Source organism: Pogona vitticeps, chromosome 4 (assembly GCF_051106095.1).
Source record: "Pogona vitticeps strain Pit_001003342236 chromosome 4, PviZW2.1, whole genome shotgun sequence".
Taxonomy (NCBI): domain Eukaryota; kingdom Metazoa; phylum Chordata; class Lepidosauria; order Squamata; family Agamidae; genus Pogona; species Pogona vitticeps.
In genome coordinates, this window is record NC_135786.1 from 7,387,804 (window position 1) to 7,405,940 (window position 18,137).

At 43.3% G+C, this 18,137-nt stretch overlaps 1 protein-coding gene across 5 annotated transcripts in view; it reads left to right on the forward strand.

Moving 5' to 3' along the window:
* The window catches only part of MYT1 (myelin transcription factor 1), a 157,097-nt gene that overhangs the window by 65,630 nt on the left and 73,330 nt on the right, over positions 1-18,137 (forward strand). For all 5 annotated transcript variants that reach the window (XM_072996723.2, XM_072996725.2, XM_072996727.2 and 2 more), the window contains exon 3: positions 16,609-16,663. In XM_072996723.2, coding sequence (XP_072852824.2) covers positions 16,609-16,663 — 55 coding nt within the window. The remainder of the gene's footprint in view (positions 1-16,608; positions 16,664-18,137) is intronic.

Below are 18,137 nucleotides of genomic sequence, written 5' to 3' on the forward strand. Positions count from 1 at the left end.
CAGGTGGACACCTTTCTCTTCAGGCAAGCTTTCCCTTAATGATTAGCTGTCTGAGAGAGTTTTTTAAAATGAATTGTTACCTTACCACTTTGAATATGTTTTGTTTTGTTTCTTATGTCCATCTCAAGGGATATGGTTCTGTGAACTTGTGTGAATTCAAAGTATTGGTTGTTACTAGAGATAGGGACATTCGTACTTGTAAACGAATGCGAATATCCACGCCCCAGCTGCAACATATGCGGGTCCGGCCATCAGAACCAGCCCATCCACTCACATGTCACTGTAGTGCCAATTGTCCTAGTCTTCCGGGCAATTACGGAAGTAGTTCCTCCATCTCCCCTCTTGGCTGGCCGCTCCAGGCAGTGGGTGGGAGGACGAGCCTCCCCGCATAGCTGCTGAGTGGCCAGCCAAGCAGGGAGATAGCACCATTACTTCCGCACTTGTCAGGAAGACCGGGACAAATTGGCGCTTCAGTAACACATGAGTTGATTGGCCAGTTTTGAGGGCCAGACCCACATTAGTTGCATCTGGGATGAGGATCTAAGCATTAGTTTACAAATATCCGCATCTCTAGTTACTACCTATAAAACCCTATAAGACTTGGGCCCATGCTATTTGAAGGGTTGTGTCATCCCATATGAGCCTTCTTGCCTTCCGAGATTTTCTAGGGAGGCCTTTTTCTTGGTTTCTCCACCTTCCAAAGCTTGCTTGCTGAGGAAATGAGAGAGGGCCTTCTCGGTGGGTTGTCCAAAGGCTTTGGAACGCCCTTCCCTCTCGCCCTTCTGCCCTCAAGCAAAGACCTTCCGGCGGACCTTTAATCAGTAAGTTATCTCAGGAGCGTTGGTTTTTAACTTACAGGTTTTAAATGTTTTTCAGGTGTTTTTATAGTTGACTGTTTTAATCCTGATGTATGTTTAATTGTTTTTTTTTAAAATGTATATAGTATTTTTAAATTTCTTATTTCTCATTTTACCTGGTGTGAGCTGCCTTGGGTCCCTTATGGGGAGAAAGGCGGCATAGAAATGAAATAAATTTATTTATAACTCTTCATCATTGTCTTAGAACTGCAGAGCTGGAAGGGACCCTGTGGGTCATCCAGTCCAGCCCCTGCCAAGGAGGCCCAAGTGGGGAATTGAACTCCCAACGTCTGGCTCCACAGCCAGATGCCTAAACTACTTAGCTATAATAAATAAGTAAACAAATAAATAAACTTGATCAGTGTTCAAGTCCCAGGGATAGCTCCCATCACCCATTGCGACTTATCAAATCTCACTTAATTGGGGTCAGGCCAATGGCTTTTGCTAAGCAGGTAGCTACCATTGACTTGCCCAAAGGAGTCTAACTTTCCTCCAGACTTTAAGATGCTGCTTATCTTGCATCTGTTTATGAAACCCGTTGCATAGAGCTTGAAAAATCCTTTCCCCCCCCTACTACATCTCCCAGAATCCCTCCGTCGGTATGGCCACCAAAAGTATCTGGAGCTACTTAGCAAGTGGATCTCATCCCGAGAGCTTCTCATGATACCGCCGTCAGCTCTTGTTTCTCTCCCCCCCCCCCCCGGCTTTTGTAGCCTCTGCTTTATTCGTTTGGGCATGAAAGCTTTTGCAATTGGGCCTCTGTGTAATTATTTGAAATTGTGCCCCATGCTGTCTCCAGACGTGGGGAGAACAAGCAAGAACCAAGTCAAACAAACAATCTTTCTCCCAGCTTGGTAGCCAATAATGGCTTCCGAAGAAACAACAGTAAACCTGGGCCTTTTCGTGGGGGGGTTGGACACCTTAATAAATAGCAAATGCAGGAAGAGGTGTTAAATTGAATCTCTTCAACTGGTAACATGTGAGCACGGTTTCTTCTCTTTTTGTATTGTGCTTTTTTCCCCTTCTCCTCTTCACTTGTTTGCTGCCTCTGAGCAAAATTGGGTCATGCAGGGGGTGGGAAGGACAACAGAACGATTTAAATACTTTCTTCGCATTATTTTCCCTGCCTGTCTTCAAGTAGCCACGCTGAAAAGCAGAGCTATTTTAAAGGATATATATTCAGATGTCATCTCCTGGAACACTTCGGTAGGATGCGGCTGGGTTGCTGTAATAGCTCTTTTTCTGTTCTTGTTCTGACTTGTCAAATAAATAGTCTTAGCCAGCCAGACACTAACCCACCGGCCCACCTACCCAGCTTGCTCTCGAAGGATGCAATCTCGGGCTTGGAAGCTCTTCCAACATTTGGAATCAGAGCTGGCCTTACCGTTAGATGGAGTGAGGCGGCCCCCTCAGCCAGCAGGTCGCAACGAGTAGTAAATTTTCTGTAGTATCCTGTTGCTATCTCCCTGAGTGCTCACTGGAAGGACAGATCCTGAAGCTGAGACTCCGATACTTTGGCCATCTCATGAGAAGAGAAAACTCCCTGGAAAAGACCCTGCTGTTGGGAAAGTGTGAGGGCAAGAGGAGAAGGGGACGACTGAGGATGAGATGGTTGGACAATGTCACCAAAGCTACCAACCTGAATTTGACCCAACTCTGGGAGGCAGTGGAAGACAGGAGGGCCTGGCCTGCTCTGGTCCATGGGATCACCAAGAGTCGGACACGACAAAAGGAGTAAACAACAAGTCCTGTTGCTATGAAAAGCTGCTTTCCACAGCATTTGAGCAGCGTCTGGTGCTTATTTATTTATTATTTATCCAAAATATTTTTACCCCACCTTTCTTCTTAAATGTATCAGGCAAAATCCAAAGAAACAAAATAAAGAGAAACCTAAAAAAGACAAAAAAAAATGTGGCATTTTAAAGACTAACTATTAGATTTTAATGTGGGCTTTCTTGAACACATCCAAAGCTCACATCCAAATATAATAGTCAGTCTTTAAGGTGCCAATTTGTTTATTTATTTTGGTTTGGTTTCTTTGGATTTCGCCTGATATGTTTGCACAGACTAACACAGCTGCCTCTTCCAAAACATTCTTCTTCCAAAAAGGACACAAGGTGGCTTACATCATGAAAAGAAAGCATTTGAAGCTAACAACAGTGAGTATACAAATGCTTAAAAGTATCAAATTGAATACCATACTTAAAAAAACATAAGCAACACCAAAATACATTTAATGCAGGAAGGCACAACAATCCATTTGAAAAATTCTATGCAGGCAGCTAGTTCCTAAAGAAAAGCTTGCCTGAAAAGAAAGATCTTCACCTGCTTGTGGAAGAACAGTAAATGATGGGGCAGCCTGGCCTCCAGTGGGAGGGAGTTCCAAAGTCTGGGAGCAGCAACAGAGAAGGCTCTCTCCTGTGTCCCCACTGGCTTAATGGAGTTGCAACTGCTGTGTCTCCCTCCCTTATTGTGATGGACACTCTGGTGCAGTTGTGTGGGGTGCATGTGGGAGTTACAAGTGGGGTAACTGTGGGGGGGTACCTCCATCCTTTTTCCTCTTTGTTCACTTCTGTATAGAAAGGTACTTCCCATGACCCTCTGTTTCTGCTGTCCATTGGCTGGGGGATTCTGGGAGTTGTGTCATCCGCAGAAGTAACAATGAAGGGAGATGAGAGTCTCTATACATGTGAATTGACCCCGTGCTTGTGTGCATAGTCACACCGACGTCTGCCCTTGATGCCACCGGTCATGCCTAACTGTTGTCACCATGGACTGCTTTGCTTTTTGCCCACCAGCCACAGTGGGCACCAACCACCAGTGGCAGAATCTCTAAGAGATGACCTTCAGGGTTCATCTTGAATACCTCCAGCAAAGGAGAGGCAATCTGGTTCATTAGCAGACAGCTTTTTTCCCCTGAGCAACTTCCTCCTAAGATTGAGCCAAATTCTTTGTTGTTGTTGTTGTTGTTGTTTCTTTTGGAATCCTTAGAGAACTATTGTTTCTTCGCTGCTTTTTATACCTTGAACTCTTTCCAAGAAAAACTTAATTGTGCCATTTCTCTCTCCTCCTCCTCCTCCTCCTCCTCCTCCTCTCTCTGTGGGGGGGCTATCTCAATCTTTCTCCCTCTCTCCTGAAATCCTATTTCAAACATCAACCTCTCTTGTGGAGCCCTCATACCTATGCATTTAATCAGTTCTTAAATCCATTGACGGATTGGATTGAACTTACTCCACCTAAGCATCTCTAGGATACCAGCTGTTTCCACCAGCTGGATGGATGGATGGATGGATGGATGGATGGATGGATGGATGGATGGATGGATGGATGGATGGATGGATGGATAGATAGATAGATAGATAGATAGATAGATAGATAGATAGATAGATAGATAGATAGATAGATAGATAGATAGATAGATAGATAGATAGATAGATAGATAGATAGATAGATAGATAGATAGGTAGATAGGTAGATAGATAGGTAGATAGATAGGTAGATAGATAGATAGGCAGCCTGCTCCTGCAGTCTGGCAGCCTCTCTGTATGTCCCTCCCACTCACACCCACAAAGGCCACCAGCCTACAGGAGTTGGCTGCCTCTCATGATGGTGGCAGAGGAGGGGGAGGAAGTGGCAGGAAAAGGTAGCAAGGCAACTGGAGCAGTGGGAAGGGAATGGGGATCGGGCTGTGGGGGTATTGAACTAGGAAGTTCATCGCATCAACCAAAAATTCGTTGGTTCAGGAAAGTTTGGGGTCTCCCATTTGGACAAACCCAAACCAATCTGAATCAATAAATTAGTGATTTTCGACAAACTTCCTGGTTTGTGCTTAGCTTTGTGCCCATCTCTAGCTAGGAGAAGGTGGGAGCCAAGAGCCTGCCAAACTAGCCTTTAGAAAGCATGTAAAAATGCGAGTCAATAAATAGGTACCACCTCGGTGGGAAGGTAACGCGTTCCGTGTCTAGTCGTGCTGGCCACGTGACCACAGAAACGGTCTACGGACAAATGCTGGCTCTATGGCTCTGAAACAGGGATGGGCACCATGCCCTAGAGTTGGACACAACTGGACAAATTGTCAAGGGGAACCTTGTGCCCACCTCCAGCTAGGAGAAAGTGGGAGCCAAGAGAAGACTTTAAAATCATTGGAATGAAAGAGTGAGATGGAGGGTGTGACCACACAAAGAACTTGATTGCAATTCGGACCGTTTGTGGAGTGGTCCGGTGTGGCCTATTCCCCAGCACGCACACAACACATGGGGAAGTGTGCTCTGGCACGACCCAACTTTGATCCAAGCCCAGGATGGACATTTTTGGTCCAAGTGCAGGGTTCCTGCTTTTGGGGGTTGGGTCACTATGATTCCCTGGCAGACAGAACGGGAGATAAATAATAACTATGTGCAGTCAAATCAATTCTGAGTTCTTGCTACCCTTTTTTTTGGGTATTCTATGTAGGGAGTAATATTCTTCTTTCCTCTGGATGTGCTGACTTCATTATCTTGCTGGAAAAAAAACTTTGTATTTTGGTTTTGAAAATTCCTTTGTTTTAAATCTACCTAAGGGGGATTTAAGGGGTCACGAAGAGTCGGACACGACTAAATGACTAAACAAGGGGGGGAATGCAGTTTAATGATAAAGCACATCCTCATCATTGTGTGCTGTCAAATCAATTCCGACTTATGGTGATCTTTTTCAGGGTTTTCTGGGTAGAGAGTACTCAGAAGTGCATTGCCATTCTCTTCCACTGGGGGCGCTGTGGGACCGTGCAGCTTGCCCAAGGCCACCCAGGCTGGCTCTAATCACAGGAGGCCTGGTGGGGAATCGAACTCCCAACCTATGGCTCCACAGCCAGGTGAACTAAACCACTGAGCTCTCCAACCAGCTTAAGAGAGATCACTCTTGTTAAAACAGCCCTTTCCCATGCAATCCGATGTGTGCCTTTACAGCCATCTGATCACACTCTTAATCCGGAGACCTCTCTACAAAACATTCTTCCTCAAGGCAAATTCTTGCTTTTATACGCAATGCACTTGTGGGCTAGCAATAGCTAGAAGGACACACTGGTCCTCAGCAGTGCAGGGAGTGAGCAGCTTCCAGATGCCCAATGTGCACACACTCCAACCCTAGACCATTTTTTCCCACAAGAAAACTTTTTTTAAAGGCTTTAAAAAAAAAACACCGAAAAAAGACCTCTCATAGATTTTTAGTGGCCGGTTCTTTTTAATTACGAAACTGTAGGTGGGTGTTAGGCAGGCAAGACACGCCACATTGCCTCTCATCCCTGGGGACATTTTGAGCAAGGGGGAAAAAATAAAATAAAAAATTGATGGCATTGGGGATGCAGGACTCCAAGTGTCCTGGTGAGTGCTTTGGGGCACCTGGGGGGGGGAGGTGGAGGTGGCAAATATGGCCTGCAGACCAGATTTGGCCCATTCTGGTCCAGGGGGTTACTAGGAGGAGAGCATAAGAGGCACAATCGCACTCGCTCACGCGCGCTCTCTTTCTGTATCTGTGTATGTGCCATGTTAATAAAAAATGGCAATTACGCGCTTCTATCAGCCATGGGTGAAATATTTCTGGCTAGGCTGAAGGACAACAGCTGCTGTAAGCTGAAGAGGAAGAAACACAGAGAGAAGGAGAAAGGTCTTTTTAGAAGTAAAAAAAGATGTTTCCTTTAAAAATCAAAGACTTCCCAGAAGCAGGCTTCAGGTGGGCGGCCAGGGGGAAAGCCAGGTCAGTGCACTTGGGACATATAAGTCTGGCTGCCCCTGTAAATCCAGAGTTGCAGCCACATCACACAAACACACACACATACACACGCACACACAGACACAGAATCACACAGAGAGAGAGAGAGAGAGAGAGAGATTTCTTTGCATAGGAGAAGTGTTTCCACACTAGCCATTCTTTTTGTGCCATTTCTAAATAGCAAATGCAGAAAGATGATGTGGGGAAAAAAGAAAAAGCGACAGCTGTTCACATCCATCAGGAGGTGTGAGCAGCCCGCATGCAGTACCATTATGTTTTCCGCAACCTCTTCTGTTCACCAGCTTTCCTTTCCTTTCCTTTTTCTTTCGTTCTTTTTTTTTAAAAAAAAAATGTTTGTCTGCATGAAATCCAAATTGTCCAGGCGTGCTTGAAAAAAACAGGGAAATGTTTGCCCATTTCCCGGGGAAAACTGACAAAATAATAAGATGGGGGTGGGGGTGGGTGGGAGAGAAAGAAAGGCACACTAGATTTCATTTCAGCGAAACACACACACACACACACACACACACACACACACACACACACACACACACACACACACACACACACACACACACACACACACACACACACACACACACACACACACACACACACACACACACACACACACACACACACACACACGGCCCATCCAGCCTTCGAAAATATTAATTCTATTGTGAGGCATGTATCGGAAGGCATTAACTCTGGCGAACACCGGGAGCAGCCTGCTTGAAAGGCTCATAAATGTAATGAAGTCCTTTTGACACCTGCTCCTCTCCACACTTTAAATGTGAGCCGTCGGTCCGGAGGGAATCGAGGCTTTAAAAATAGAAATTATAGTAATTGTCTTCTCGGGTTATTGGGAAGGTTGTAATAAACGCCGGCCTGGTAAGGCGGTCGCGCGGCAAGACCGTTAGTTGACAGGATGCATAAATTACTCCTGTTTTTTTTTTATTCCCTTCCCCTCCCCTCCCAACAGCCCCCACCAGGAAATCACACAGTATAAATCATTGTGTGTTAGGGCAACATTACTGCAAGTGAGAATAATATGCATGGAAATTTCATCCAAGACATTGGTTCGTCAACGGCACTTCGGGGCACTTTGTCATCCTTCAGCGCTGGAAACAAAACAGCTTTCACAACAACTCCTGCCCTTCTTTTTGTGCCGTTGAGCGGGGAAGCGTACTAACCTGGAACAAATAAAAAGAGGAGCACAGCCCCTGAGGGAGGTCTTTCGTAAATTCTGGAGGCCACGTTGTGCTACAAATGGATGTCAGTTCTATGCACATGCTCCCCACCTCCAAAGAATACAGACAACTGCAGCTTTGTGAGGCTTGGAGACCAAAAGTTCCCATAGATCTCTGGGGGGAGGGCTTTAAACCAGTTTAACTCAAGTACGGCTAGTAGGCTAAGGATCCCACATTTAAGAACAGCCTCCTTCGCTCGCTTGCTCGTCCCTTCATTGATGAAGAACTCATCATGTGTTTGGCAGCTGGCACGCAGCCATGAGTTCTGTGCCAATGGGGTGGCAGCAAGTTTTGTTTTGGTGAGACATTCTTCCAGCAGAGTAACAGAGAGGGGAAGTGGTGCGTGTCATTCCATGCGGCGCGTGTTCCTTCGTGCTCCCATTTCAGGGCATTTCTGGGCTCCCTACACCTTCCTCTCCTGCTTCTTCATTGGCTTCTACAACATCATTTTGTGCATCATCCCATCGCATGGGGAGATTCTGTCAACAGACCGAAGCTCCTACTCCGTGCTTTGCATGCAAGGCTGGGCAAGGCACTAACATGTGGAAGAGAATCAGTCTTTTTTAAAATATATAAATGATATAGCCAATCCATTTTAAGCCTTTATTTCCAATGTTGTATCTCCCTCCCCCTAAAAGCCTGTATTACAAATCATTCGCCCTAGCTATAGTGATAAAATGTTTTATGGCAGGGTTAGCTGAGCCATTGGCTGCAAACCATCTCTTTCTGACCTGCCACACAAAACCTATGACTTTTTTTGATGTACCCACAGGCTGTTTCACACTGTGCATTATTTCTATTCTCCTTTTCTGTCACTTGGTTTAATCAGGATTTTTATCCCAACTTCTCTTTAAAAAATCAACTTGTCTTCTTGAGAAATCAACATCTCTTTCCAAACTCTTGAATAAATTCTTGCGTAAAGCTTTAACAAGTGAGCTCCTCTGATGGATTTTGTTTCTTTTGTTCCCAAATGATGGTACAACACTAATTGAAACCTTCTAACCAGGGAAGTTCTTTTGCCCAAGCCCCATCCATGGTACAAAGAACTACAGTTGTGCCTCGCTAGACGATGATAATCCGTTCCACTGAAATCGCTGTTTAGCGAAATCATTGTCTAGCAAAAAGCATTTCCCTATTGAAACCTGTTTAATGCATTCCAATGGGGAAGAATTGTCATTGTCTAGCGAAGATCGGCCATAGGAAAGCCCCTTTGCAAACCGCCAATCAGCTGTTTAAATAGCTGTCATGCGAAGCTTAGGTCCCGAAAACACCCGTTGTGTGAGCACGGAGGGATCTGTCAAAATCGTTGTCTAGCGAAAATCGGTTTGCAAAGCAGGGACCAAACATTGTCTAGCGAAATTCCCCCATAGGAATCACTGTTTAGCGAATCGCAATAGCGATTGCAAAACGTCAATGTCTAGCGAAAAAACTGTAATGCAGGGTAACTTTCTAGCGAGGCACCACTGTACTAAAAATAAGACATGCTTTCAGAAGGAGTGAAAAAAAAATTGTGCAAGAAAATTCTCATGAAATCATTGCAGAACTCAGGGGTTTAAGGAGGAAAAATGCTCTATTTGGAAGGGCCTTAAATAATTCTTCCGCAAAGCCAGGCTCAATAGAATAAGCCATCTTTTTTGATACAAATGATTGTTCTATTCCCATATATAGCAATTTGTATAAAGTACAATTCAATGCACAAACATGATTTTAACACAGATCTATAATAAACTATAGGAGCAGCAACTACACAGTTGTAGCCTGTCTTCCAAAAGCTTGAAGAATAAACGTGTTTCAATGATCACCTAAGCACCACCAGGAAAAAGAAATGCTAGGTATCTTTCAGGAAGGGTGCAAGCACTGAGCAGACCCCGCCGTGTGTGGCTTTGTAACAGGTAACAATTTTTCACAGACATGACGAGCAGAATCTTGCATTCAAAACTATCCAAGACATTTAGGCGGTGTTTCTAAATTTCTCAGAACATAAATATAGGAGCTGGGGTGAATATTCACAAATACTCCCAGTGTTTTGGATTTTAGCTTTAAATCTGAAAGTCAGATTTTCTTTCCGACAGTAGAACTGTATTCCAAAATTGAACATTTTGGTGCTGCTTAAAAAAAAAAACAGCCTGCCATTTCTTGATTATTTCTCTTTTTAAAGACATGAGCTCTGAAGTCTTATAATGTGTCACTGATCAAAACCAAGATGGCATCATGTGTCTGCTATCAAATACCGTGTTTCCCCGAAAATAAGACAGGGTCTTATATTAATTTTTACTCCAAAAAACACATTAGGGCTTATTTTCTGGGAGTGTTTTAATTTTTTTTGTCATGTACAACAATCTACATTTATTTAAATACAGTCATGTCATCTTCTTCTGGTTGCTGCACAATGGCGGAGGGCGGGTTTTCACTTAATTGGGGCTTATTTTTGGAGTAGGACTTATATGACGAGCCTCTTGAAAAATCATTGTTGTTTAGTCGTTCAGTCGTGTCCGACTCTTCCTGACCCCACAGACCAGAGCACGCCAGGCCCTCCTGTCTTCCACTGCCTCCCAGAGTTGGGTCAAAGTCATGTTGGTACACTGTCCAACCATGAAAAATCATACTAGGGCTTATTTTCAGGTTATGTCTTATTTTCAGGGCAACAGGGTAGCAGTTGAAATCTAGCCTAACGTATAATGTGTAAGACTCATAACATGATCAGCCATGACTGTTTTTCTGCAATTAATTTTTTCTGACACCGCTCCAGAGTCTCCCTTGGTATCCTTTTTTGTCATGGAAAAGATGTTGAGGCCCATGAGATGAGGGTTTTGTAGGGTATTTTTTTTAACTACCATGGGTTATTTTCAGAAAATAAAAACTTCCCCTACTTATCATGTGGTCTCTAGCAGCTTCGCCATAACAGAGAGCCTTAGGCCCTTCATGGGTGGGGTGGGTGGGGATTTGGGACCTTTTAATTTCCAAAAAATAAAAAAAATAAAAAAAAACCACATCATGAGTGATTACATTATCAGCCTTACACAGCACAAGTTCTGGCTTTCAGCCATTATCTGATATCAAATATTGTCATCAAACATGGAAGTCAAACATTCAATGTTGAAATTAAATCTTGGGTGTCGAGGACATATATCAAATATTTAATGAATATGCTGAAAATATCTCTATATTTAAAGAGTAGTTTCATTTTGGCTCTATCTGCTCAGGTTTCCTTTAGTAGAAGATGTCCTTGAAGGGGGAAGTCAGTGATTTCTTTTAGTTCCATGATCGGTAGCCAGGAAATCTGTGTCACTTTATTTTTCTTAAAAAAGGGAGGGCTTCCTTTCTGACTAAACTTTTAAGTTCTGCATAAAATTTCAACAGTGTTCTGCCCCAGCCCAGGTTTCTTCCTGACCCTTTCCGTACTTCACAGGGCAGTGTGATTATGCTTAATTAATAAATACACTGGCAACACTTGGCAGTCACAGATATTATTTATTCATGATGCTGTTTCTTACTGCGCTTTAGGTTTGAGGTCCAAATTCAGAGGATGTTTTGGCTGGAGGTATCTGCCTAAGTAATATTTCTCTTTGGGAGACCTCCATTGTCAGCTTGCCAACAAAGACCGTTTTATTTATTTATTTATTCCATTTATATCCCGCCTGTAACGGGTAGCCATGACCTCACCTGTCCGTCATCAGCCAATGGTGTGACAGAGGGGGAACTGAAGGGGAGGAGCTGGTATAAAAAGGGGGGGTGAAGGTGTGTGTGGGGGGGAGATTGATAGAGTGAGAGAGTGAGATCTGGAGAGATCTAGTGTGTGAGAGAAAGAGGCCTGCGTGCCTGAGTGTCAGTGAGGGAAAGTCTGTGTGAGTTAGTGTTTTAGCAACCGTGATTGACAATTTGATTCTATACCAGTGATTTACTCCTTTTATTTTGAACAAATCAATAAATACTTTATTTTGTTTGAAGAAACCCTTGTCCTTTTGTTTTAAAGGAAAGGTTGGTGGCAGCAAGAGTGTTTAGTGGTATGGTGGGCATTCTGAGAGGTCAGAGTGGCTCAGCCATGTTACACTGCCTGTCTGGTCAATTACGATGACTCTAGGTGGCTAGAGTGTCAGCTTTCCAATTTGGGACACAGAGGTGTAGACAGAGAGGCACAACTAGACAAAGGACAGATTAAGGAAGGCTAAAAGAAAGCAAACTGGATCAGATGCAACTTAGCTTGCACATCTTATCACAAATGTTTTAAAAATATTTATTTATTTATTTTATTTTTAAAATAAAATAAATAATGGTCTACTCTGGGCAGCACTACAAAATTTAAAAACAATAGAACCAATAAACATGTAAAAATCCAAGATGTGAAAATGTAAATATTAAGATACAGCAGGAGGGAAAGCCTGCCTAAATAGCCATGTCTTCTAAAGACACCCAGAGAGGGAGCCAGGTAGATTTCTATGGGCAAGCTGTTCCAGAGGCGAGGAGCCACTGCTGAGAAGGCCCTGTTCCTTGGTCTTTCTTTCCGGGCCTCCCTCGGCGTTAGGCCCCTCAGTCACTAGAACGAGTGTCTCTGGCAGAACTGGGTGGGAGAAGGCGCTCTGCCAGATATCGAGGTCCTAAATCGTTTAAGGGCTTTATATGTCATCGTAAGAACTTGGAAATCAATGTGGAAATGAATGGGCAACCAAGGCAAGGCAGCCAGCGCGGGGGAAATATGTTGCCGCCTCTTCACCGCAGGTAGAAGTCTGGCCGCAGCATTTTGTACCATCTGAAGTTTCTGCGTCAATCTCAAAGGCAGCCCCACATAGAGTGCATTACAGTAGTCTAATCTTGAGACTACGAGCGCATGGACCAAAATGGTGAGCGTCCCCACATCAAGAAGATTTAAAATAGTTTTACCCCGCCTTTCTTCTTAAGAAGGAACCGAGGCAGCTTACATTATTAAAAAGCAATATTTAAAGCAAGACAACAACACACAAACACAAAAACTGTGCACAAATACGGAAAAAAATCAAACAAGCACCACAATAAAAGACAGTAAACAAAAACCAATATAAAAACACATCCCAAGCAATAAGGCACAACAACCATCCATTGACAAACTCCACTGAGGCAGCCAGTCAACTGAGGGAAATCTTGCCTGAAGAGAAAGGTCTTTGCCTGCTTGTGGAAGGACAGCAGGGATGGCCTCCAGTGGGAGGGAGTACCAAAGTCCAGCAACAGAGAAGGTCCTCTCCTGTGTCCCCACCAAATACACCTGTGAGGGTGGTGGGACTGAGAGACAGGCCTCCCTTGATAATCTTTATACTTGGGTAGGCTCATAAAGGGAGATGCAGTCTTTCGGATAGATTGGACCCAAGCCATTTAAGGCAGTGGTCCCCAACCTTGGGCCTCCAGATGTTCTTAGACTACAACTCCCGGAAGCCTTCACCACCACCTCTTCTGGCCAGGATTTCTGGGAGTTGAAGTCCAAGAACATCTGGAGGCCCAAGGTTTGGGGACCACTGATTTAAGGCTTTAAAGGTTGGGGACAGCACTTTGAATTCTGTCTGGAAATGGATCGTCAGCCAGCGGAACTGCTGTAACAGGAGGGTTATGTGATCCCCGTGGCCAGCCCCAGGTAACAATCCTGCAGTCATGTTTTGGATCCTTTGAACATTCTGAACACCTTCCAGAGGCAGTATGCAAAGGGTATCTCGTTTTCTATTTATATCATCTCCGGGGTGAGCCTTAATGCAACAGCTTTCAGGAAGGCAAAGCACAGCCAAGTTCCCTTCCATTTGAAAAGCATATTCTCAGATCTGTGCAGAGTATTTACAGATGAAGGTGAAATGTATTTGACTACTATCGTGTATTGGAGATAACGTCAGAAGGTATTTATAGGCCAGTAAGCCAGAGGTTTCACATCTGTTTGCTAAAGGTCTGTAGAATATCTGAACAGTGGGACCATCTCTCACCTTCTGCCCACGCACAGGCATACACACCAACTTAGCAATCATCTTAGCGTTGCAGAGCAGGAAGGGAGCCAATCAAGCTCAGCCCACGTTCAGGGGGCACAAGTAGGGAATTGAATTCCTAACCTCGGGCTTCACACGCCCAACCCACTGAGCTATCCAGCAGCTCATACACACCCAAATTCTCCCAAAACCGATGTGTCATGACACCTGGATTTTAAGTCTAATTGAGGACTTTTCCACCAATTGCATATCAATACTTCAATCCATGCTTATTCCACTTTCACAGGTATGCATGAGAAATGTGAGACTTCTCACATTTTGGCACTTTTTTCTGCAAAATAAAAAAAATGACAGAAGTGTTCTCTTGCCTAAAACATTTTCTGAGGTTTTTTTTTAAAAAAAGACTTTATATTTTATACAGAAAGCTTGTGTTTTGCACAACATAAAGGTTTTGATACAAAATGCAAGTTTTTTAATGCAGAAAAAAGCCCTCAATACTAAACACAGTGCTGGTAATGACCAAATACGAAATAAAAATATTGGGGATTTTCTGCTCTTGTGAAGGAGGCAAAAGGCTTGGAACAGCTGGACTTTTTTCCAACACGATTTCTCGATGTGTCAAGATCGAGAAATCAACCTCTTTTCTTGGTATGTTCTGGATCCTCAGCTGAGGTGAATGGCAGCTGTAATTTCACTTAGTGAAATCCTATCATGCTATAATCTGAGCTGCCTTTAGAGGATAAAAAGTCTATTCTTGCAAAAGTCTCCTTCACTGCTGGTGGATGGTGATGAGGACTGATAATGAGTTATATGGTCACTGAACATTGGAAAGTTAAACTTCAATAATTTATGCCCACGAAAGCTCTTCAGAAATACTGCCATCTGTTGTTCCTTGAACAACTAGGAAGCCAATGAAACTGCAGTGTATAAAGATGTAAATTTTCAAGATGATTCACCCCCTCAAGCCTTGGAAATGAGATGTCAGGATATTTGAGGGAAAGAAATTAAATAATTTTTAAAAAATCATACATCAACTATTTCATGTGATTGTATACATCATATACATTTACTTTTGTTATGCAAAAGTAAATTAGCAAATATTGACTACATTGACTTAACTAGGACAGCAAATAAGATTTTAGGATCAGGAGAAAAGCTATGGATTCAGATGTATATAGTAAGATGTATTTTAAGGAATGATGCAAAATAAGTATCACACGAGGGGATTTCATTGCCATTTCTAGACATCTATAAGTGAAAAAAATGCCAGACGTTAAGAGAATTTGTTCGAAGGGAGGAAGGAGCAGATTGAATTCCACCTCTGCCTCTGAGGAGCTAAAACAGACTCTGAAGTTGACCTAAACGTTATCCTCCCAGTGGAGAATTATTGTCGGACACTCCAAGAAACTCCACCCTGATCTAGTGTCAGGTGTTGGGAAATATTCTTTGTCCAAGACCTTAAAAAGCTGCCTCAGTCAGAGTAGAATCATAGAATAATTGAGTTGGAAGGGACCCGTAAGACCATCGAGCCTTCTCAAGGCAGGAAGACAAATCAAAGCAGATCTGACAGATGATTGCCCAATGTTCTCTTGAATATTTCTAGCATTGGAACACTCACTGCCTGCCAAGGTTACTGGTTCCATTGTCTACTCTGTTACTACTCTAACAGAAACAAATGGACCCATGGTCTGACCTAAAACACAGTAACTTCCTGTGCTTCTGTGAGGAGTTTCTCAAGAAGAAGATCATGCAAAACAGACACACACAATCAGATGGCTCCTTGCTATCAATGCCCCTATTACGTAAACTGACTTATGAGCTCTGCATGAACATCCTAAGAGAAAGGCAGAAGGTTCATCAAGATCTGTTAGCACAGAGGTTCCAAGCCTTGGGTCCCCAGGTGTTCTAGGACTAAAACTCCCAGAAGCCTTCAGCACTAGCTGTGCTGGCCAAGATTTTGGGGAGTTATAGTTCAAGAACATCTGAGTTATAGGTGAAGAACATCTGGGAACCATTGTACTAGTTGGGTTATTTGCTACAGATTTTGTGCCAGATTTTGCAAAATTCTTTTGCAGCAAGGATTTCTAACTCCCAATCATTTAACATTCACATTTAAAAAAAAAAAAAAAGATCCTTAAGTTCCATGTAAATAGTGACATTAAAAAAAGGTCTTGGGAGAAACCAGAAATAACTATGCATGTGGATACATAGTGAGCTGCGATCAGTAGTAGCACCCTCTCCAAATTCTCAGGCAAATAATGTTTTAATTCAGAGTCCATAACTCTTTGTAACAACTTGGTGGGTCTCAAGGTTCTATGGAAAAGCAAAGTTGGACATAGATAACTTAAGTCCACCCATGCCCAGCCTAGAACATAATCAGGAACCTTGTGGAAGGTCCACAGATACTCAGGGATTCCTCAGCAGACCAGTTGATGTAAAAAGTGATCCCAAATGGAGAAAGTGTAGAAACCACCAGCTTAAAGAATGCAAGCATCTTTGTTTCATGTTGTTAATATCATGCTTGAGACCTCTGTGTTGTTCACATCCATGGCTGGCCTTGACAGTTGTCTCTAGGCAGCAGTGTGTCACCTGGTCCTCTGAGCCCCCCTGCTTCTTCCTATGAAACGGTGCCAAAGCGCTGGGCTTCTTGTTTATTATTAGCTATGCATTTGAGCTAATTTCTCAGATGGCTCATGGCTTAGATCTTTCCCACCTCCTTTGTGCAATCCAGCTCCCGGTTTCCAGGGGCACATTAGCTTTGATTGCAAATGGTTTTCATTAAACAAAAATGTTAATTCTGTTGTTGTTTGATTCCAGATGAGTTTAGAGAACGATGATAAGCGAGCACGTACGCGATCAAAGGCAATCAGAGGTGAGCACTTGGTTATTTCTCCCGTGTAGAATTATGTGAGCAGGTGGTTCAATCTGTGAGTATGCCTTTGTGTGGTTCCTCTGAAGGTACTTCTCTCTGAAGCCCGTGATCCTAATCTTGTGTGGGCATGTGTTCCTGCACGCATGTGATTTTAAAGACATAGACACCCTCTCCCCAACTTTTTTTGTTGGTTTGTTTCCGTTTGACTAAATGGTCTGTTCATTTCGTGACTTACATGAGCAATGGTCCAATGGGCTAAACAGGCATAGGAAGGAGAACAAGCTAGCCTTCCCATGATCTACCCTATTGTTACTTTATTCATGTGGAGCCACAAATCTAAAGAAGAGGTCATCATTGACCTGCTACTATTTTCTGCCCACGCTGGAATACAGTGAAATCAAAGCTCCGGCTTGCGTGGAAAGCCTTTGTGAATCAGCATATTTCCCATCTTCAGATTTGTTCATTCATCTCACCAAATCAACCATGGCAGTGCTGGGGTTCACTTACTCCCCTTCCGTAGACGCCTGTCCCTCTTGGATAACTGAATGAACGAGTAGGACTAAGGACATTCGGAGGAAGCCTTTCCAAGCCCCAGCCTGATTCTTCCCTCTGCTGCTTCTCTGTCTTTAAAACGCAGCCTCGTATTCTTTGCTTCATAGAAATCTTGATAGCTTCAGATCACTTTTATCGTTTGTGCTCGGCCCGACACTTTGAAGTCACACATCTGAGAAAGGCCGCAGAGGATGCGCCGTTGCCAAAGCAAACTCGGCTGTCTCGTGACGGGGGTTTGAAGACAAATGACTTGTTAATTCAAAGCCTGATTGCTATTTATTTTCTCACTTTGAAAAGGAAATGCATGCATGCTTTTCACCTAGCAGAAGGAAAGAAGTCTGACACAGACGACCAGATCATCGCCATGAACCCTTTAAAACACAATTGGGCTCTCAGCAACTGAAAACCAAATGATGACATTTAAATTTGGTTGCGCCATTTTGAATGAATCGTTCAGGACATATCTGGAAGGGGCTGTGTAAATCTGTTTATATTCATGTTGTTAATTATTGCTTAAGTGATTTGTCTCCCAGTAGTTTTGTTTAAACTCTCTTTTGAGGCATCCAGATATAGATATCCATGTTTCAGGATAAGATCATCACTAGTTTTTCATTTAAAAAAAAAAGAGTTCAGATTCCCCTACAGGTTCATTTGCATTTTACAGCAGATTTTGGGAATGTTGGCCATCCAGATAATTCTGGACTTCAGCTTCCAGATAGCACAGCCAGAATGGCCAATGACCTAGGACTATAGTTGCACGAAGCCTGTGGATAGCCAGATGTTCTCCATAACTACTTTGATCAGAAAGCCATCAATGTGATGATTGCCAAGTTGGCCGCTTCCACAAAAAAAGATCTTTGGATGCTGTTCTGTTGCTTGGATGACTTTTAGGTATTTACAATGGTATTTTAGATAAAATTTG